We start from the raw sequence: 22,861 nt of genomic DNA on the forward strand, positions 1-22,861 counted from the left end.
AAGTCCAAATGATACGACACTGCACTATACCCTCCTGACACACCCCATAACCCCACTTCCCCTAAATTCTCCCCCCTTGTTCTTCTGCATAACCCTTTGTTTGACTTTTTCTTCCTTCCTCGTCCCACTCGGGGAACGGTTAGATGCACTCGACGCACCCGTATTATCACTTCATGGTTGTTTACCCTTTTAGGGTCTCTCTTACACCCCAGTAGGAACTGGCTTGGGAACTGATATGGCGGGCTAACCGCCATGCGTGCTAAGATATAAATTGTATTGATCAGGAGGTCTAGTCACAATCCCGGCGCGGCATCCCTGACAGAATGACACATCAAATGATACCACACACTGTCAGCTGGACATGAGGTGGACACACGCAAGAGTTACATACACATGCCGCCTCTCACAGGACACCAATGCACAACACCCTGAGACCACATTGCCCTACAAACAAAACAAAATCCTACACAATACAGATACGTTGTAGAACAAGGTCGCCCCAGCCTCCCTACCGCAGGGCTTGATATAAGTTAAATATATTCCGCACACAATTAGGCTACTTTACTTACTGGCGCTGCAATCTCTCTAATACAATGATATTTGGACAGAAGCTTACTGTTCCATAAGGGCAATGTACATCCATATATCGACCGATTGAACACGTGAATCAACGAAATACATCCAACTAAAAAATGATCATAGAGTCTATGTTAGACTACCATATGTAATCAGCACAGCGGATACCGGTATAATATCTTGTCGATATTACGGAATTTCTGGGTAAACCGGATAAGAACTGTTGAGTTTATTGATTTGGTTCCTTTTGTTAAAAAATGAAAAAACAAGACGCCATTTGAATGTAAATACGAAATGTAAGTACATATGATGCATACAGTACGTTCCATGCTAACGGATCTGATTATACTGATTGAAGAGCTATGTATGGTCTCTATTTCTACTGATTATCGTGTTGCAGCCGGCCCCAGGCTTGTAGGCTCCACATTGTGTATTGCTTACAAATGCTAATAAACGTTAAAAAAATAAATAAATAAATAAATAATAATAATAATATAATGGCAGGCCGATCGGTAAAATTGTGGGTAATGACTCCCAAACCCCTTACAGTCCCCCTCATCCAGTCACCATATTAAAGCTTAGAACAAGCTTGTCAGGGTCCTGTTCCACACCATTCCAGAAGCAGGTGGACATTCGAGAAACTCAGCATGCACACATAGTCGAAACACAGGAATCAGTACAAGATTTAGGTGTTCTTATATACCACACATCAGCACAACAAGCTCTTGTTTGGCATGTTATTTGCAGAAAGTTGTGTATTCTCCCCGACTCTGGTGCTGGCGATCTGGTATTTTTTTCTCTTCAATATGTGTTAGGGGTTTGGAGTAACAATTGAGAGAAAACAAGGACCCCCTGGGTATCAGTAATACACAGATTCCTAGGGCAGGGTAAGAACCAATGTGGGTAAAAAATCCTAGGTCATCCGCAAGATAAGTGACCATAAAGGCTAGGACCAGTGGAGATGAAGAATTATCGAAAACTATTATGTATATTAAAAAATATATATATTTAATCAGACATTGATAAAAAATCATATAGAGACTCAAACATATAAGTCAAACTATATGATACAGTAAAATAGTGACATATACAAATCTTGAAGAAATATCAAACACATTAATTAAAAGGACTCTGAGTCCTTTTAATTAATTCCTCAGTATTTGCAACTGTCATTTTGGAATTTTTTGTGTATAATCATTTGCAATTCGTCGTGATTTATAATGTTACTATGATGTATCTGTTTTTTTAATTAATGTGTTTGATATTTCTTCAAGATTTGTATATGTCACTATTTTACTGTATCATATAGTTTGACTTATATGTTTGAGTCTCTATATGATTTTTTATCAATGTCTGATTAAATATATATATTTTTTAATATACATACTAGTTTTCGATAATTCTTCATCTCCACTGGTCCTAGCCTTTATGGTCACTTATCTTGCGGATGACCTAGGATTTTTTACCCACAAGGGGTTTGGAGTAAGTCTGCCTGTCCCATCCTATAACCTTTAAAAGCGAGATTATGTACATTAAAGTGCAGCAAAGGAGTTGACATGTGACACATGAGATATAAGAAGCCCTACCATATGGCAGTAGGCTTTACATTTGAATACAAATTTTAATACAAAACATTTACCAATGCGTAAGACAAAGTTGAAGGTCGAATGCCCTTTAAGTACAATAGGTATTCTCAATTAGTATATAAATGCTCTCGCAAATAGTCCTACGGTATTTCAGACCACGTTATCAACATATAAAAATATATATTAAAAAACTATTTGTACAGAAATAATATTCAAAACATGATGGTTGATAAATTGTAAAGTGGACATATTTTGCTGGATACACTGCTGACAAAGTTTTGGAACTCGGAGTATTACATCAAGTCTTTGTACGAACCTAAATGTTTATCTTCGATATTATTCTACATGGGATTCCTTAAAAAACATTAGGGCTGATCATCGGCGAATTAGTACAAACGTTTAGTGGCAAATCTAGACTTTGAAAATGCCACACTTTCTTTGGGCCTCAATGGTTCTAAGAAGCTTGTTGCATTGTTTCCAACCTAGTTGCTCGTAGTTCTCTTTCTCACAGGGTGGGCAGACGTAAAGCAGACCTGGGCAGCACACTTTACAGATCCTACTTTTTCTAGGCGCTCATTACACAGCTGGCTGCATTTACAGCTTCACACAAGTTCACAACCCCACGCGGGCAATTCTACATAGAATGCGACGCCTGTCGAAATGTGAGCAGAAAGAGTGTTTTAAACAAAAAAAAAATGCTTATACACATATAGCTTAGCGTACGTTACTTAAAAGGTGTGCGTGCTATGAGAATTACGAAAGAAAACTTTCGAATGCCCTGAGGTTTACGGATTATTTAAGAATGGAAGTCGGTATCTGGCAGTTGTGCTCACACCGCAGGTTCAAAGGTGATGCAACAAGTTTTTTTTCCCCAAAGACAGGAGGCTCCAATCAAAGAAGTAGTTTTCCTAAAGACGCCCACGCGCACAGCAGCAGCGAAAGGTTTCCGGTTCCTCGTGCGCTGTCCCTTCTCGAGACCCGCCTTGGATGAGGCTCCACCCGTTGTTCCTGCTGCGCGACCTGTCGGGCCTGCGGGTTTTGCTCACATACCCGCAGGGGCAGGGGTCTTGTGGATGCAGCCAGGGCAGCAATGCAGGGACTCGTGGACAAAAAGATCACATTCTACGCAGAAGACGTGCTGGCATGTGGGGCACACATAGACCTGGAGGGGGAAAGAGAAAGTCTACATTAATCTATTGACAATTAAACATTACTATACGGTGCACTCCTATATTTACAGGCACCATGCATTGTTTGGCAAAATACAATACATCGATCCTTACGATTAACTTTAATAATCGGCCAATTGCCTCAATCAGAAATGAATACCCTCGATCTTATTTTAAACATTTTTATTATTTGGGGGGACTCCCGTTTTGACCGGTGTTCAATCCCAGAAACAAGAAAGGATGTTGGATCTTAACTGATGCAAAATGTACAGAATGTGCTGTCGCTTTTACTGATATTCTTTAATTAAAAAATATAAACAAACATTAGCAATGTTGTACCAAATCATTGGAGTCAAAATAGAGAATCTGCGAATATATAAAAACATTAGAGGAGACTGTGGGGAGACTGCGAACGACTGGAGGAAGGTGGCACAAACCCAGCAAACCTCCAGGTGACTCAGCGGATTTGGCGGTGATCTGGGCAAGGCGGATTTCTCTGGCAAGAATATTTAGCTAAAGCAACGTGCCGCTACCTTGTTCTGGCTTAACCTTTGGCTTGACTACCCTCATTTGTGCCTGCAATATACGTTGTGTGTTACAAAGGTATTATGCGCATTCCTCAGTGATTCAGAACTGGGCTTGAGTCATTGGAATGTGTACACCTTTAAACTTCGCAATTACGCTGTGCTCATAACAGTGGTCAGGCCACGGGGAGAAGTGAAAAGTAAGTCTGCTGAGATGTGTGATACTTTGATATTTTGCCTCCAGGGATTGCTCTGCCATTGATTCTGGGCACATACCTGCCACTGTGACTTTAGGAGGCATCTCTGAGCAATAGGAACGGCCTCAGTCGGCTTTGTAGCCTCATTTGCTTTGTGTCGTGCTCGGAGGCTGTAAAGACACTGTGAAGGACTCCAAGTCCCAGGGGACACGCTGATGAAGATTGCTCGTACCTGAGACCGCCACACTCTACTTCACTGCTCGCCGCTCCCGTTTTGCGGGCCAGTCTGAGCCCGTCTGAGACCGGAGTAGGCCGGGCCCCGCCTCTAAATTTGCCAACACCACAAGGTCAGTGCCTCAAAACCTTTTATCTCACACCTTATCAACCCCCGGCACACAATTTACTGAGAGGTTCTAACACAAGCCCTTAAGATAAACAAGCGAGAAGGGAAAAGGACAGGGGCGCTCCAAGGCAGTAGTGTGGTAGGAACTCTAGATCAATTCATAGTGAGAGCAACCTCTGTCCTGGAAAAAGAGACACCAATTACTGAGCGCCGCTTATCCCTTGATCCATCATTTTCTAAAAGATCTTCACTTGGTACTATGGCTACAGCCTGCACTCCTGAACATCGCACCACTAGCACTATTATGGCTAATAACAACGAGAAGGCGAGTGGTCAGACATCCCTTTCAACTGGGCCAATGGAGGAACTTGTCAAATCGCCTCCAGTTGTAAATGAGATTGTTACCAGTATGCCCCAACAAATCTCAGCTAGGTCTGCGGCTATTACTAAAAATAGAATCAACCAAGCTATTCCTGACCCTGCGGTAAAGAGGGAGAGGGGAGGTGGCCCACAGAGACCAAAAACTGCAAAATCCCCAAGGATAAAGCAAAATGGAGAACCTGGCATAACGGACCATCTTAATGCTATAGAAAATGCTGCCCCGATCAGTGCAGACTTGAACTTTGATCCCCCTAGGCGGTCCCTGCCCTAAAGTTAATGAGGAAATGTGGAGAAGACACTGTCCACATTACTAACTCCCATCACGTATAGACTGTGCCGGATTGAGGAACGCCTAAATAATTTTGAATCTCAAGCCCTCAAGGACTGAAAAATCTGTTTTAACCTATTTGTTCAACCTGAGCCACCTGTTGCGCATACTTTGAGCAAACTGAGTAATAGTGCTCCTGATTCCAACACAGTCAATTCTAAGCCTTCCAGTCTACCAGTAAGGAAACCAAATGCTCCTAGGATGGTTATTGATGAAGCTGCTGCCCTACATAAAAGACTAGCCCCACTGTCCGGGAACTTGATTGAAATCGATCATGAGCACTCCGGGCGACGGAAGTACTATGCCAGTGGCGACTGCAACCAACAATGCACTAATGGGTAATACTCACAAAAGCAGAGCCCCAACAAAAAGGGCTAGTCCCTTACAAGGAATACATGGACGTGGTGGTCTGGAACACAACGCTCCTTTAATTGATTCTTGGCCCCTACACCTTCCCCAGGCTGCTGCTCCCTTAGTGGTGGTCCTGAGGAACGTTCCATCTTTACGGGAAGGACACACCGAAACCACCGAACAGTTATTTAAAATCATGCACTAGTTTAATACCAAACTGAAGGGTGTCGGGATCTGGGAGGAGGGTATTACTAATCATATGATTATGGCCAGACGTTCATCGTGGATTGGTCCTTCTAGGAAGGAAGGGAGTGGTGATAGTGTTGTTGTAAACTTTGACAATGAATATGCTACTAGATTTTTATTGGATAATCTGGGCGGGAATTATGGGAGTCACACGGATAAAATTTCTGTTCTACCAGTAGGGTTTTTCTATAAACCAGGGTCCCATTTTTCCACCAAACTAAATCGCTCTATGGGGGCAAGGCAACAGTGGGTACCTTTCAGACCAGTACAAAGATCAACAGAGGTCCAACTATCTAATAGATTTGCCCCATTATCAGTCTTAGATCAATGTGACTGACTACTTCTACCACCCACCTCTAAACCTCCAATGAATATAGAAAGCCAACCAAGTCCCCCTCTGGCCCTTAACATAGGACTCCACCCATTGGAGGCAAACCAACAGGCGAGAATTGAGATACTAACACCGCATGTAAATCCCGAGGGCTCACCCTCCTCCCCAATTACCATGTTATCATAGAACATTGCCGGTCTATTTTCTAAAACCATGTCATCCGACTGGTCTAATTATATTGAGGGGTTTGACTTCATTGCCTTTCAGGAGACATGGTCGGTGAATATGATCTAGCGTCCAGGTTATCTGGCGTTTGGTAAAGCGGCAAATGCAAACCGCAAGGGGAGACCTAGTGGGGGTTTGATCACCTGGGTCAGGCAACAGACATCTTTCCAAATAGAAGAGCTAACAATTGATAGCCCGGGTATTCTGGCCTTAAAGGTTCGATCAGATTGTGTCCCAGACTTTATATTACTTAATGTATATGCGAGAGGGATTGCGGGCGGAAAAGCATCACCAACAATTTTCCAGCTGGTGCTTTTATAAATGTTTTAGAAGATCCCAAAGTATTGGTGATTGCAGGTGATCTAAATTGCACATTTGAGCCTCTTAGTCTTGATGGCGAAAGCCTTAGAGTGGAGGAGGACTCGAACTGGGGAATACCCTCTCTATCACTGCCGCCAATTAACAAATGGACGGAGGCGGCGCTACAACTTAAAAGTGTATCCCTCGGGAGGGGCCTTAGGGCAGTAAATGGGAGATCGCCCTCGGATATGGAAGGCACTAACACTTTTAGTAATGGGATAAGTAGTAGTAGAATAGATGACTTTCTCATTAGTTTAGAGCTATGGTCAAGACTTTTGGACATCACGGTCCAGCATAGACCGGAGAGCGACCATGATCCTTTACTATTAACCCTAGTAAGGAAGGGATTGGTTAGCCAGAGGGCTCACTCGGAAACGCTGACTGGAGATGTAATTATATCCCATGATTGTCGACGGCTGAAATGGGCAGAGGTTTTAGAAGACGAAAGTACCCTAAACTAGATCCTATTAACCATAGCAGAAACATTATCGGTTCTTTCCTCCTTAGATTACCACGCTGATTCTTTCTCCGGTTTAATGAAGGTACATGAAGACCTTTTTTGTAAACATTGAAGACCTTTTTCTACAACAAATAGGAGAGTACCAAAGCACACAATAAAAAAATCAGCCAAATGGTACGATGATGCATGTGGGACTGCATTTAGGCATCTCTCACAAGCAGCCAAGATGAGAGTTTTACAGGAGGTCAAAAATGCAAGGGCAAACTATAAAAAAGCCCAATATAGGGCTAAGAAGAATTTTGATGAGAAAAGATGGGAAGAACTGGCTTAAATTTTGGCACTTGGTCAAATTTGCCTCCCCGACAAGTGCCCTAATCGATTATCCTGAGTTCATTTCTGACGCCGTTCTAACTTTTGATATAGGAGAGATAGAAAGAGTATTAGACAGTGTTCCAGAAGGAAGGGCCCCTGGTCCGGACTGCATCCCGGCCGATATTTACAAACATGACAGGAAGAACTGGATAAAATACATTCATATTATCATAAACGCCTTGACCAGAGGTGCTCCAATTCCCGAATTTGGCGTGGGGTGGAAATTATCCCAATATATATCACATAGGGGACCGCGCCAGTCCTAGCAATTATAGGCCGATAAGCCTAATTGACACCCTGCAAAAAATCGTGTCTAGACTTGTGCTAGGTAGAGTCAATGAATGGATAATTGACCAGGAGGTACTGTCTAACTATCAAGCGGGTATCCGACCACACCTCAGCACCATTTACCATGTCTTTAGATTTATGATGATCTATTGGAATACTGTGATCCTATCTGGGGGGACCCTATATGCTGCATTTGTTGATTTAAAATCCGCATTTGATTTACTGCCTCGTCATAAGCTATGGGATTCCCTAAAGGAGGCCGGGATGCCATCACAGCTTTTATGCTTTATCATTAAATTGCATAAAGCAAATTATGCACTGGTAAGGTGGGGACAACAGGGTGAATTAACTGATCATTTCCCAGTTAATAGGGGAGTGCAGGAAGGGTGTGTTCTGGCCCCTACCCTATTCTCCCTATTTATAAATAAGGTAATCTCTTACTACACCAATTTTTCCATCTGATGCTCCAACTCTTGCCGGATCTAGGGTTCCACTTCTAATGTTTGCAGACGATACATTAATCTTGTCCAAAACACAATCTGGTCTGCAACGTGCCCCAGACATATTTAATGTTTTCTGCAACGACCACAAACTGGTAATTAACGTAGACAAGACAAAGTTCATGGTGCTGCATAGAAACAAAACAATAACGGGAAGAGTGGTAATGAATAATGCACCTTTGGAACAAACGGATACCTTTACCTACCTAGGAGTCACTATGGGTAGGAGGATGAACTAGAAACCCCAGTTTGATTTGCTAGTCCTCAGGCATAATCAGCTAGCAGGAGCCCTATTAAAAGAACACCGACTTTGCCATTCTAAACCGTTGGGGCCCGCACTAGCTATGTATAATGGCAAAATCAGAGCATCCATAAACTATGGTGCAGAGCTCTGGGGATTCGATAATTATCTCCTCTAGTTGTTGCCCAAAACAAGTTCTTACAATCGTTAACCGCCCTGCCCCACTCTACTCCTATTAAGTGTTAGACTTAGGTTGTACTCCGTTTGATGAGGATGCGGGATCTAGTCCCCTATCCTACTGGAGAACGTTGTGGACGACACCAGAGCTAGCATCTTATGCCAATGCATTAATGTATATTAGGAAAGCAGACATGTCTTAGAAAATCATATGGTTGCAAAAGCTTAAGGGCACATTGCTTGACATGGGCCTTGGCCACCTGTGGGATGACCCAATAGGGAACTCGTTTCCTAACAAAAACGAGTACAAAGCACTCTACTGGGACACGACCAGTAGGAAAACTATGTCTCGAGTGAGTAGTAGCTCCCTTACTGGCATTGTTATGGAGCATAAGCTGGTCACAAGAGTAGAAGCTTATTGGAAGTCTATCACAAGACCTGGTGATAGGAAGTTATATCACCAATTTAGAGTGGGTACTCTTCTGGTGAAATCTTGTACTGCAAAATGGAACAATGTTCTAGATACATATTGTCCCACATGCCCCTCTATGATAGAGACTATAGCTCAAGTACTGTTTGTGTGCCCAGCATATATTGGTCCGCGTGACAGGTGGCTTCAGCCGATATGCTCTAATCTTGGCACCAGATCTTATGAGATTGCTTTGCGTATTTTGAAAACTAATACTCGCGAAGACATAGCAATTGCCATGGGAAAATTTCTAAGCTGGACCTGGGCATTACGTAGAACAAATCTAGAGGCTGCCACAGTAGCTCTACCGTCTTCTTAATTATGCATATTTGGCTGAGCGGCCCGTCTCTATGATAGAATCCTAAGTAAATTGTCTTCTGTATGATTTTATTTGTTTTAACTTGAAACTATTAAATTATTATGGTCTGGATTTTAATTGTTAGATACATGTTAGGAAATCTTCGATAATGATGATATTTATTCTTGCACTGAACTGTATTATTCTATGGCATGGATATGGATAACATACCTTTTTATCTTTTGTAATTGACATATATATATATTCTTTTTTCCTTAAATTTAACTGGTATGTTTTTTTTATCATTTCTACATGCCAACACAATATTTGATGACACTTTTTATGTTTGTATTGTGTCTTTTATGATTGAAATTATCGAATAAAGACTAACTTGATTGATAAAAACATTACATTAATTCACTTCTTAGACAATGAAACAAGTAACTTGAGGGGAAAAGAGCAGTATCACAATAACATATCCTGTTTCAAACTTTACAGGTTCTTGCAGACTTTAAGAAAAGACCCAGGAGTTGTCTGAAAAACATGTCTTTGTTACTACTCCCAGCAATAAAATGAAAAATAAACACAGTGAGACGTCATGACATAATTTGTCTTTAGCAAGAACTCCGATTAGCTCTGCAGAAAAGTTTCGAAAAGTCCAATTAAACATTAGTTGAGTAGGGAACCGTATTTTGTTTTAAGTAAACTGGGCAAAATAGAATGTCAAATATCTGAATTTTTGCCACTACAAGATAGTTTTGATAATAGAAAAGTCATGGTGTTATTACGATCTCTGATGAAATCCATGTCCACCAAGTTTCATAATGAACCTTTCACCATTTGAAAGAACAGGGTCCATAATAATGGATCTGGCCCACAAGGCACTGTGCTCAGTAACCGCATTAGTATGCTGGATTGTTCAAGTACTGCTATCTTATTGTAATCGTTGCTCTCATAATGTAATCATTTGATATATCTAGAACTCCCATCGGCTGCCTACAACTCTTCCAGAATCTAGCAGCTAGGGCTTTTCTCAACTTGACATCGCATTGTACCATCTCGCCATACTTTAAACAGTTTTGCTGGCTTCCAGTGTAGAAACAATTCAGATTTAAAGTTGTGTGTCTTGGTCATAGGGCTGTTTTCATTAAGTAGGACCAGATTGTAGGCAGCATCCATCCGACGTGACCACACTAGCCCCAGGCTATGCTGGGGAAGGAAACTAGAGGCAGATAGGGTGTCAGGAGCAGGCCAGAGCTTTCTATCAGGACGGCCGCAGGGGATCCAACTAGGCGAGCAGGTATCGGAAAAGGGCAACATCTCTTGCGGGGTCCCTCAGGGCTCCGCAATGAACCCTCTCCTCTTTATTATATATACCTACAGCCTCTGGTGGCTGCGCTAGCCAAAATGGACTGCTGAGTATTCAACTACGCGGATGACACCCAACTCATCCTGTGGATCGATAATTCGGCCCATGCCCAAAAGTAGGCCCAGAACATCCTCAGGCTCACAGTAAACTGGAGGACTGCCAACTCCCTAACAATCAATACCGACAAAACTGAAGTCCTAGCCATCTCAACAAAAAAACAACCCCTGGAGTGATCGGTTCTGGCCCCAAGAGTTGGGGGCCACTCCCAGCCCAGCACTCGTTGTGAAAAGCTTGGGCATTAAGATTGACTCTGAGCTCTCTATGACCAACTAAGTCAATTCCGTGGTCAGAACATGTATAGGTCTTCTAAGACAGCTGAGGAAACTAGTTCCTCTTCTCTCAGTCTCATCATCGAAAACTATTGTATCAGCCACTATTGTCTCAAGACTTGACTACGGCAACGCGCTTTATGTTGGGCTCCCCCAGAAACTCACTAACAAATTGCAGGTGGTACTGAACGACGCAGCCAGGCTGATCTTCAGGCTGCCCAGAAGAACTCATGCCACTTCCTTGTTGCACTGGCTGCCTATCAAGCAAAGAGCGAAGTTTAAGGGACTGTGCATTACCCACAAAGCTCTGCACAGTCACGCCCCATGGTACATAAAAGAACGCCTACTCAAATATGTGCCAGGGCGCGCGGTGCGTTCACAGCAGAAGCCGGCCGGCTGACCTGTCCACGATGTAACACCACATCCAGAGGGGGACGAGCGTTCTCGGTCCTTCTGCCACAACTTTGGAACCAGTTGCCTGTTACTCTCCATAAAGAACCAGATCTTCATCCCTTTTGGAAACAGCTAAAAAATATTCTTTTTAGGGAAGCATTAGATACGGCCTAAGACCTTTCAGTATCATGGAGACAATCCCCGCCTTTGACTGTTTTATACTTCTTCCAAAGCGCTCAGAGACCTGTTGGTGTACACGTGCTATACAAGAGCAAATTAACAAAACATAACATACCGTGGAGAGCGCACCTTGATGAAGGTTTGACAACAGGGGCTTTCCCTTTATTCCTCCTCCCATGAAGTACGTAGTGTGAAGTCTGTGGGGTTACTAAGGACCCCCAGGAAGTGGAGAGTGACATAGGTCACCCCACGTAGTGGTTTTCTCACCACAGAGTTGGTAAGAGCGCAGCCCTTGATAAAAATAGGTCCTGATGAATGCCATGTATCACTGTATGACACTAGGCAGAAACATGTCGACCCAATTCTTAACAGCGAGGGGTTAATAACTTTTCCCATATCACCGTTCACTTGTTTTTAACACCATACAGCTACCTATTCCATTAAAATTTAGTGAGGCAACTGTAATGGTTGTTAAATCTCACTCACTCACTTTGGGCCACCTCTTAGTTTAGAAGTGCATCCCTGTCGTCAGGTGAATGCCTGCCCTCTATCAAACCAAGTTTTTAGAGGGCTAGGACGGCCGATGATGAAGCATGACACCAGGTGGCGTGTGAGGCCAGTCCTAAACTTTTTGTAAGATGCCTACACTCACATACACAAAACAACCCTGAGCACCTTTTAGGTCATACAATCTGGAGCGGCCTCATTTGTGTGCATCCATCCGACACTTTCTTTTAAAAAATCCTCATATCATCCGTACAACACTTGGGCACTAATCCTTTTCTTATCTGGCCCCAAGAATATGGCATTGTCACCTACACAACCTACGATCTGAACTCAATCCATGAGGTTTTGAAAAGACATCAAGGCCTGGCGTTTCTGCTAGTCTATTCTGCCCAATTTAGCTTTAGCACCCAGGTACTCTTTTTAGGTAGCTGTCATGCTGTACAAGTGCAATAATAACAATAATGAGCTAGACTCTCAATTTTCATGTAACTACAGAATAAGATTTAAGGATAAGCAGGAAAAAAAAATGCAATTTCTTTTGAGACCTGAATGTTTGTGGCTTAAAGAAGCTGATATGGCAAGATAATGCAATAAACAAAGGGTCTGGAATACTTAATTCTACTTCAGTTGGTTGAGCTATTCAAAAGTGCTTATGGGCGCTTTGGCAGTATTTGGCTCACCTGAAGGACATCCCCAATTAGCTTGCCGTAGCTGCTGAAAATAGACTCATGGCTGGGGAGTGCTAGTGATCCCAGTAGCAAGCTGGCCGCCATTTGGTGAGGCTCTGCGGGAAGGACAGCAAGTACACCTATTTGGCATCTGTAGTCGACATTGACGCATATAACTGAGCAGGGGATACCCAGACGCCACTGGAGATCCGATTGGGGCAGTTTGTGTGAGAAGCAGTGCTTAAGAAATGTCTCTGAGACGGAGACTGATCTGGCAACAGCAGGGATGCAGCCCAATCGAGATCGGAAGAGCAGTAGGGTGTCTTGTATGTGAAGAAACCGATGGCCTGCACTCACAGTGGACGTGGCCTGGGAGGCGTGCTGACCATCCTGAAACGGGACTGGCTGACCCAGCGGGCCCGTTGAGAGCAGGGCCTGCGCAAAAGGGTTACGCTGGCGAGAGGCAGCACCGGGATGCCCATGGACCACCACGACAGCAGTAAGACCCCCGCCCCCTGGCTGCCTAGCAGGGAAATTGAGAAGTGGACCAGGCATACCAGTAAAATACACTACCCACATTCGAACACCTGGAGTGTAGCTGGGTGGGGCTCCACCAAGTGACATTTAGAGACTGGGGCCCTCTAGATGTGGTAGATACCTGCTGCTCCCGAGAGCCGGGCACGGCCCTCATGATCTAAGCCCAGCAGACTTAACTAGAAGCTGGGGAAGACTCAGACTGGACTTGCAGGCAGGTCTCCAGACTGTGGCGCCCGAGTGGCTACCTGGCTGACTCACCCCAAGTGCGGAAACAAGGCCCTACTGCGGACAGGAGCGAATCAGTAGAATGGGGAAAGCTGACACCAGACAGGCGAAACTGGTCTTTGAGCATCGCAAGCACCCCAGGGGTACCACAGCCATGGAGGACAGTCAGCAAAGACACAGAACCAGGCGCCCACCCCCCAAACCGGACATTCGACAAATGTTCAGGGACCTCAGTCCCTTACTGCCATTTATAAAAAAATTGACTCTCTCGCAGACTGATTTGATTGCCTAAAAGAGAAAGTGGTGAACCATGAAGAACGTATTAAACGGGTTGAACGATGGCACCTCCATGCTGGAGGACAAGAGCGGGGCGACTCAGGAAAAACTCATCAGTATGGAAAAGGTATTGGAGGTGATCAGACACAAGAATGAGGATATGGAAGCCAAGTCGCGTCACAACAACCTGCGAATCAGGGGGGTACAGAGTCCACCACAATGACATGAGTGGAGGACTATGTAGAAGAAATGCTGCAAGCTCTCTTTGAGGACTCGCTGTCCCCCATGTGCATCGTGGAAAGAGTGCACAGATCTCTGAGCCCCAGAATGCCACCAGGCACACCTGCCATGCCACACTGCACACCTTCCTCGCCTCCTTCCCAGCTGCACCACCCGCGTTCCACACACTTGAGCAATTCTTAAAAATCCCTCCCCATGCAAGTTGGTCATGCGATTATACTCTGACATGCACCGCACAGCACCCCTATGGACCCCAGGAGCCCAGCAGGAATGGGAGGCCTCGCTCGGCATTATCAATCACGCTGGAGCAGTGGACATTCTGCTGCGCGCAGGCATGGGCCCTTTCCTCAAATTGCCGGCTCGGTCTCATCCACTTCAAATTTCTACATAGACTGTGCAGATTACCCGAATGGCTCCAGAAAATAGGCCTGACTGATAAAGCGTGCTGCCGACGATCCAGATTCCTACAGGCGACCTTCCAACACCTTGCCTGGAATGTCCCACCATTCAACAATACTGGGAGACAGTCTTTGAGACAACAGAAGAGATGCTTGACCTGCGAATTGATCTATCCCCCTTGACCACGCTGCTTGGGTATGTGAAATGTTTGCCGACAGGAAGGCAGAAAACTAGCGGCCATGCTCCTTCTGCTTGCAAAAAGACGCATAGCGATGTACTGGGGTAGATGCTGGGTCCCACACAAAGAGGAGTGGCTCAGAGATGCAGCGTTCTACTAAGGGCAACTATCAACCTACTGGGACCTTATGCTCCCTCAGGCCCAACCTAGTGAGATATGGGAACCAATGCAGACCTACATGGCTGCCACGTGTGAAGGATGCGCGCAAGGGCGAGGGGAGTTCTAAATAGTAGTAATTGCCCTCCTGGCACAATAAACGGAGGCCGGTCACTCTTCTCTCTGCTCTCCCGTGCACACCAATGTGTGTTGGCATAATGAGACCTTCAAGCTCTGGGGTGGGATAGACATTGTATGTACGACAGAGAATCATACACAAGATCCTAATATGAATCCCTGGACCCAGAGTAAAAACAGGAAATGTACATGATATGCTTGCTTACTAAGATGTATTAATGAAAATGCTCCATAAACAGAATAAAAAAAAGGAAAATGGACTCATGGTTCCATAGAAGCGGCAACCGGATTACCACTCTAAGCACGAGTGGGACTAGTCCTGGCTCAGTATTTTGAGCCAGGACAGAAGCCAAAGAACAGTGGGTCAGGATGAATACGGTCACCCTCTTCTCAGGGCGAGGACGTTAAAATATGCCATAAGCCAAGCCATATTAGAAGTGAAAGTCCAACAGAAGATCACGTAGTTATCCCCCCACACACAAATAACTTTGTTTATAACCATTATGGAATATGATGCAGGCCCGGCAGTGATGGGTCTGTTCTTGTTGAGGAGTGTAGGGTAAACCTAAAATAGTCAATAGAATTAATCTCACCATTTAATTTCTCCAGATGCTTTTTATCCTAGTAGGTCTTTGGCAGTGAGACCATTCATTGACCTCAAAAGATTATTGGTGGTCACATGAAAGTAGTCAAGTGATGCAATTTTTTCTTAATTCAGGAGAAGAATGACACGTGCAAACTATTTGCTGGACAATGACTTCAAATTCCTGGGGACTGTGAAGCAATTGTTGCTCATTCTCAGGCTACCCACCTACTACCAAACCGCATTGTGGGGGTCTCCTAAAAAGGAACTACTCAAGAAGACCAAGATTGAAGGCTATAACAGCAAAGGATTCAAAGGATGTTCAGGTTAAAAATTATTAGAAAACTTAAATTCGGGAAAACCAATTATTTAATAATTAAAAAGGGAGAAAACACTGGGTATGGCAAGGGAGGCCAATATGGCGGTCGACTTTTGCTAAGGCTCCCGTCGTCCGACAACCATCTGCCTGCATCCTGTCTGACAGCACTATATATGGCACAGCTGGCTAGATTCTGCGCACAGGGGGTGATACCTTGAGGACATTGGTGTGGCGACTATGTTGTGTAGCAGAGTTCACTGGGCAGCAGCCCAGGCCTAAAATGGCGACTGCCAAGGAGAGATTGGGGCCCTACGATTGGTAATGCGGGACCTGGCTCAAGGAGCACACCCATTGGACTTCACCGGATCGAAGCGGGGATGGCGAATGGACCCCGACCTGCTAGCAAGAATCCTGGACCCACAGGGCGCCCGTATGGTCCCAGACCGTGGGCCCGGGACCACAGAGGTGATTACGGAGCAGCGGGCCGCTTCTGTGGCAGACCATGGAGGTGGTGAGTTAGGGCCTGGAACCCCCCCATACAGGTAGGGTGGACACTATGCTGCGCAGCCCACTGGCAGCATCGTCCCTGTTACCCTGCCAAACTGGGGGAGGATGGAAGGGGGGCACTATCCTCTACATGTGGCTGGCCTGCCCCCGGGGTGCAGGATCGAGGGCATGTGGGCAAACACTCTGGGACCCTCCCTGCATCAGTGGCTTGGCGGCACCTCGTTGCCGCATATGGAACCCAACGCAGTGGGCAGCCTACTTCAATGTTTGGGCCTGCGGCAGTGCGCCTGCTGCTCCCACCTCTGATGAAGCAGCAGAGATGCAGAGGAGACATGGCTGCGACAACAGGACACAGGCAGAGTCACACCAGTGAATTGGGACAGAGGAGGGAATAGCGCACTGTGAGTATAGACATGGGGGTTGTGGCAGGGAGCATGGGCCTGTGTGCCGCCTACAAACCTGGATGGTGAAAGGAGATGCCTGCTGCCACAGTGAGGACCAGCACAAGACCTCAGTGGCGCTCCTGGGGGCTTAGGGGGAACATGGAAGACTTACCAATCAATCAATCAATCATAGCATTTGTATAGCGCGCTACTCACCCGGGGGGGGGGGTCTCAAGGCGCTGGGGGGAAGGGTCCGTTTACTGCTCGAAAAGCCAGGTCTTGAGTTGCTTCGATCTGGGACCGTGGTGGCGAGTCCACTGAGGTCAAGTTTACCAGGCTCCCGGCCCACAGATGTGGTGATATAGCGTGCCCTTGTGTGCCTGGGGTAACAAGCAGTGTGAGTTGGACCACTGCTTGTGCGGCGCCTGATTGCCCCATGGGATGAACTTTGGTACTGGGATTCGGGGCCTTCCATCGCCTATTGCCGAGAGGCAGTGCATTGTGCCGCCAGATGAGGGTGAACAAGGTGCAGCCCATTTCATTAGACATTTGTGCTCATGCCTCATGGACCTGCCGGCCCTGCCTCTGTTCCTCTGCCCCTAGAGGATTCACTTGACTGGAGGGTCGTAGGTGGGGGATGCTCCCTCGGGCTGTGTTAGAGGCCCTAGGTTGGGACCGGCCGTTTTTCCCCCTGGATGGACCATTGGGCACCTGGACCTTGGAGGATGAGTCATGGGAAAATTACCCAGCTGACCCCAGTCCAGACCAGGATGGACCAATATACAGTCCCACTGACATATCCCTTGGAGGATGCAGACTGCCCAGGAGCCTGCTCCGGCACAACAGGAGGCGATGGATCTGAAGGTTATTCTCAAGCCCATACAGGATTTCAGGGACGCGGTTAAATCTAAGGTTGATGGCCTTCATGTGCATATCTCCCTGCTGTGCCAGGAGCTACGCAATTTGGTGGACATGATGACTGAGCTTGAAACACAGGTGTCCACCGTGGAGGAGGAGAGTACCTCCCTTAGGAGCCAGATATCTAAATTGTCCGCCTCTGAGTCAACGCTTATGGATAGATCAGAAGACTTCGAAAACAGATCCCGGCGCATCAAACTCTGACTCATTGCTCTCGGAGTCCCTGGGGCAGCAGGGCCTCGCCAGGGTACTGGAAAACTGGTTTAAAACATGGGTTCCTGGGAACAAGCCATCTGCCTTCATTGTTATATGCACACTGCTCTCTGGCACCGAAGCCCCCACTTGGGGCTCCCCCTTGGCCTGTGATCCAGTGTCTTCTTAACTTTAGGGATCGGGACCGGATATTGCAGGAGTACCGCTCCCGGCCAGATTTGCAGTTCTCCAACTCGTACATGCTTATTTTTCCCTGACTACAGTAAGGCGGTGCAGCAGCACCTACGCTCAATTGCTGAGGTGAAACAAAAGCTCAGAGCACTCAATTTGCGCGACATGCTTCTTTTCCCAGCCCGCCTCAAAGTAATTTTTCATTCCAGTATTCTCTTTCTTGACACTTCAGATCAGGCCTGGGAACAGGCAATAGAAGGCGGCTGCTGCAGCGGCCGCCTTCTGAACTGATCCGCTCTGATGGCCCACTGGGGTAGTCTCAGGCACTGCCTCACCTGCAGGGGAGGCAGAGCTGCTCCTGCTCTCGGAGGTCCCCTGTTGAGCCGGGTGTGGCTGCCGGGGACCCTGGATTGGTTCCAGGGGAGACTGTCTCCACTCCACCCTCACAGACAGTGAATAACGGCCTGTCCAATACACCTATGATTTTCCACTCTGTTGCGGTGGTCCCGGTCATTTCTTCTCAGCTTTCTACAACACCCTGACTCTTCCGCCAACACATTACTTCAACCTCGCTTTCTTCGGTTGTAAGATGGTGACTGAATGAAGTATGGCAGTGGTCAGTGTTGCTTTCCCCTTACTGGACTGGCAGTATATGGGGTTCACCAGTTGCCCTCAGCGCTCCTTTTGTTGTGTACCCTCTAAGGATTGTTCTGATCAATGTTGTTGCATGTTGTTAGGCACTATATCCTTCTACGTGGGTGCCTAAACACCACAGACGTTCCCACCCCCCCTTCCCCCGAGTTCGCTTGTTGTGGGTAGTTGTTTTGGGCAACAGATGCTTCCTGCGGTAAAGTGGGGGTGGGGGTGTTGAGGGATGGGTCTTTTAAATGGTCCCTATGGCCTAGATCACTGTTTAATTCGTTTTTTCCTTTGCAGGTTGTTAACGGCAGGAATGACCACTATTATTTTCAATCCTGTATGGCTTCACACTACATGCCCTGAGTTGTGACATTAGATCCTGCTCTCTGGCAGGAACCGCATATTGTTCTTTGCAAATAGCCTGACCCATGCCCCCCCAAATTAATGGTTCGCTCCTAGAACATTAACAGCTAGCTGGACGGGATTAAGCATTCAGCAGACCTACAGAATATTAGACATCATCGGACAGCGGTCGTCCTCTTAAAGGAGACTCAACTATTGGGTATGTGCTGCACTTTCTTAGGCCGTGTCGAATCAGACAGGATTCACCATTCTGCTTTTGTCTGTGGCTGGAGAGGGGTCACAGTCCTGATACATACAACCTTCCTTTTGGTGGTTACTGGGCAGCACATGTACTCACAGGGGTGCTACGTGGATATTAAAGGCCACATGGAGGCTAGGCAGTACAACTTTATATCATGCTACGTCCCTCTGTCCCTGATGCACACCTCTCTCCAAACGTTGCAGTCCTTTCTTTTGACTCTACCTCAAGGGGTTATGGTGGTTGGAGGTGACTTCAGCGCAGTCCCCGATCCTGATCTTCATGTTTACACCGTCTAATATCCAGACAGGCGCTCCCGTTCGATCTCTCTCTCTTCTGGGGCTGATTCTGTTCGCCTCTGATGCGTGGCGCTCTTGGCATCCTACCCTGCGCGCTTAAACTCACCACTCAGTGGTGCATGCCGCAGATCCTCGCATAATATGTTCAACTACAGTTCGATCTCCCTCATTAACACTGATATTAAGATTTAAGTGAAAGTCATAGCAACACGGCTGGCGCGCAATGGGGAGCAAAGGAAGCTTCGGACACGCCGAGAGTCACGAGCCTTAGAACATATGTCAATTAATTTGACCACAGCGGACTGACCCTGGATGGGCCTTCGCTTTCAAGAACCCAGAACTCACGAAAATTCTGAATATAGCGGATTGACCCTGGATGGGCTTCCGTTCCTGTATATATATATATATATGATTAAGAGCCCGCACATCACTGAGAGCGGATTAAAGTACATTGTACCAGGGGTGGTTGCCCCCTACCACAGCCCCGCCCCCACCCTTCTCGTCCTGAGGAAGACTCGCAGGCAAGGCTAAAACACCCTACAAGCCACAAGTCGAGTCGAAACGTCGACAACAATCCAAGAGCCTGGACCCCTTCCTTTGCTCCCCATTGCGTGCCACAGATGAATACAATCTGTGATTGTATCAAAATTGTAAATAGACCATGTAAAATAGCGTTTTTGGGCCAGGACATTTAGATTGATACTCTAAGATCAATCATAACAAGGATAACTCTAATTTGCTCTCTACTTCTCACTGTCGGAAAAACTTTTTCCTCACTTCTTTCAATTCTAGCACTACTTTATCTCGCACGTTCTCCCCTTCCTTTATTCACTAATTGTAGCAACCACTAAATGAAAAAATTTTAAACAAAAAAAGATAACCATTTGTGGAAATGAATAAAAAGTTGTTATGAAATTTACTCTTTCGCACATCTCTCTTTTTGAAATTCAGTTGGTTTCACATGAAATTAAGAATCTGTGATTAAGTCAGATATTGTGGATTTTTGGTTTGAGGACCATTGTGTTTCTATAATCCATATTAAGGAGGGCAAGTCCTGCCTAGTGAAGGTGAGAGGAGGTGCCCCAACATTCCCATCCGGTGCATTTCTTTAAAATATTTAGGGATTCACATGTCCCTCCTCCTCGTCCTGGCTTGGAATCTTAATTACCGGGGGCTGGCCCATATGCTCGGGTGGCAGGGGGACGGGACCTGCGCTGCTGTGCAGCTCATCCATTGAATCCTATGGGGCTTACCGCCCTCTTTAAGATGGTGTGTCTACCACGCTACTTAAATGTTCTAGGTAACTACCCCTATCCCATCCCACGCAAATGGTTTCACTCACTGAACGCCAAGATCACCAACTTTGTGTGGGTGGATGGTAGGTATAGGGTGGCCTTCGAGACACAGCTCAACTCCCCTTTAATGGTGGTCTGGGTTTATCGTACATATATCTTTTTTATCTTGCAGCCCACTTGGTTACCGATTAATGAATGGTTTACTGGTGGGTGGGGCGCCCTGGCATATCACTTGGAGATTCATTCGCTGAGCTTGGACAGTCTGCTCGAACTCCTGTATGGGGCTTGTCTGCATGCCACACTGCCCTCTTGTACATGGGCGTCTCTTACCTGCTGGAAGTCAGCTCGTCAGCTGGGACCACCGACTCACTGAAAGGACACCTTTGTGGCGAGGAACTTGGTGGATGTGTCAGCTCTCAACTCTGGAGGACTTTGCCCCTTGAGACCGGATTGGGATCTTCTACCTGGAAGATGTCTCTAGAGGGGGCCACCTCGAGTCATTTCAGGATCTGAAGTCCCGGTACTCCCTTTCTACCTCTGTTTTTTTGTTATCGTCCACTGCAGGCTCACGCTCTTCCAGAATATTCCTGAATATAGTCCGCTCAAGGCATAGATCATTTTTGGGCATCTGGGTAAGGGGGCCGTCTCAAAGATTTACAGTTCGCTGGTCATCCATGCCCCGGATGGCCTTGAAAGTGCTAAGAAGAAGAGATGGGAGGCTTGGGTGGGAGGCCTGCATGGCACCCCCAGAGATGGCAATTTCAGCGTGACTAAATACAGTTCAATGCAATTATCATTATAGAAAAAACAGAGATGAACCACTTTATGCCAAAGGAATAGGGTCCAAATAATCAAAAAAGAGAAAAACTTCATTTGGATTGATTCTAGTAGTCCATGCTATTTAAAGAGGGGAACAGCGTTTACAACGCAACTTTTACCACGCAGTACCTTTACCACGCAACTTTTGCAACGCAAGTCATTACAACAACTTGTGCTGGGGGGCGCTGTAGGATAGGGAATAGTTTAATTTACTATCCAAAACCTTCCCTACTATCCACAGGGACTGGAGTTGGAATAGTAAATTAAACTATTCACTATCCAGCGCCCCCCAACGCAAGTCGTTGTAACGACTTGCGTTGTAAAACCTGCGTGGTAAAGGCATGCGTTGTAAATGCATGCGTAGTAACGACATAAATCCATTTAAAGAGCACACAGTCCTCTTTTGTTCCTCATACACCATCCACACAAGGGGGATCCTGTACTTAACCCAAAGTCAAAATAAGAAAAACGTTTTCAATTCAATTATCTACACGCAACATACCTCAACCGCCAGCATTTGCAGTGCTCATCTCCCGATGCCCCTGACGTGTGTGCGAGATGTGTGCTTCCGGCAGCAGATATTTTCCATACTGTACAGGACTGTCCAGTGTTGAGGCGCTACTTGGAGGGAGTAGTTCGAGAGCTTTCTTCTGTCCTGGGCCGCATTGTGGAACGTAGAGTTTGGGATGGTGGAGGACTTTGAGGGCCCATGGGACGAGCGGGCCTTTTTGGGGGTGGCCTGTGTGGTTGCCAAGAGGGATGTAGCTTGTGCCTGGAAGCAGTGGGCACCACTGATCGGATGCTGGCCTAAGGTGGTGTGGACTGGTATGCGCATCAGGAAAAGCTGGTTTTTGTGGCACGTGGCTATCCTCAGAAGCAAAACCGAGTTGGGGGGAATAGTGTAATTATTATGGACTGTCATTGTGATTCCATACTGATGTCAGTTCCTGCCCGTACGACCTGGAACCTTTGGCGTGGGTCTCCCTTCCATTTTTTACACTCCTATGTTTTTTTTTTATCTAGATACTTTGGGCACTTTGCCACTGCTATTCAGTGCCAAAGTGCAAGTGCTCCCTATTGTAAGTTGTTGTATTGGA

General features: G+C 46.1%; 1 protein-coding gene across 1 annotated transcript in view; it reads right to left on the bottom strand.

Annotated features, from left to right (window-relative positions):
* Positions 1-2,234: 2,234 nt before the first annotated feature.
* Positions 2,235-22,861, bottom strand: part of LOC147726772 (general transcription factor IIH subunit 2) — a 358,867-nt gene continuing 338,240 nt past the window's right edge. Inside the window, exon 16 of the mRNA XM_086960819.1 lies at positions 2,235-3,324. Coding sequence (XP_086816945.1) covers positions 3,205-3,324 — 120 coding nt within the window. The 3' untranslated portion in view covers positions 2,235-3,204. The remainder of the gene's footprint in view (positions 3,325-22,861) is intronic.

This window comes from Lissotriton vulgaris, chromosome 3_1 (genome assembly GCF_964263255.1).
Source record: "Lissotriton vulgaris chromosome 3_1, aLisVul1.2, whole genome shotgun sequence".
Lineage (NCBI taxonomy): Eukaryota > Metazoa > Chordata > Amphibia > Caudata > Salamandridae > Lissotriton > Lissotriton vulgaris.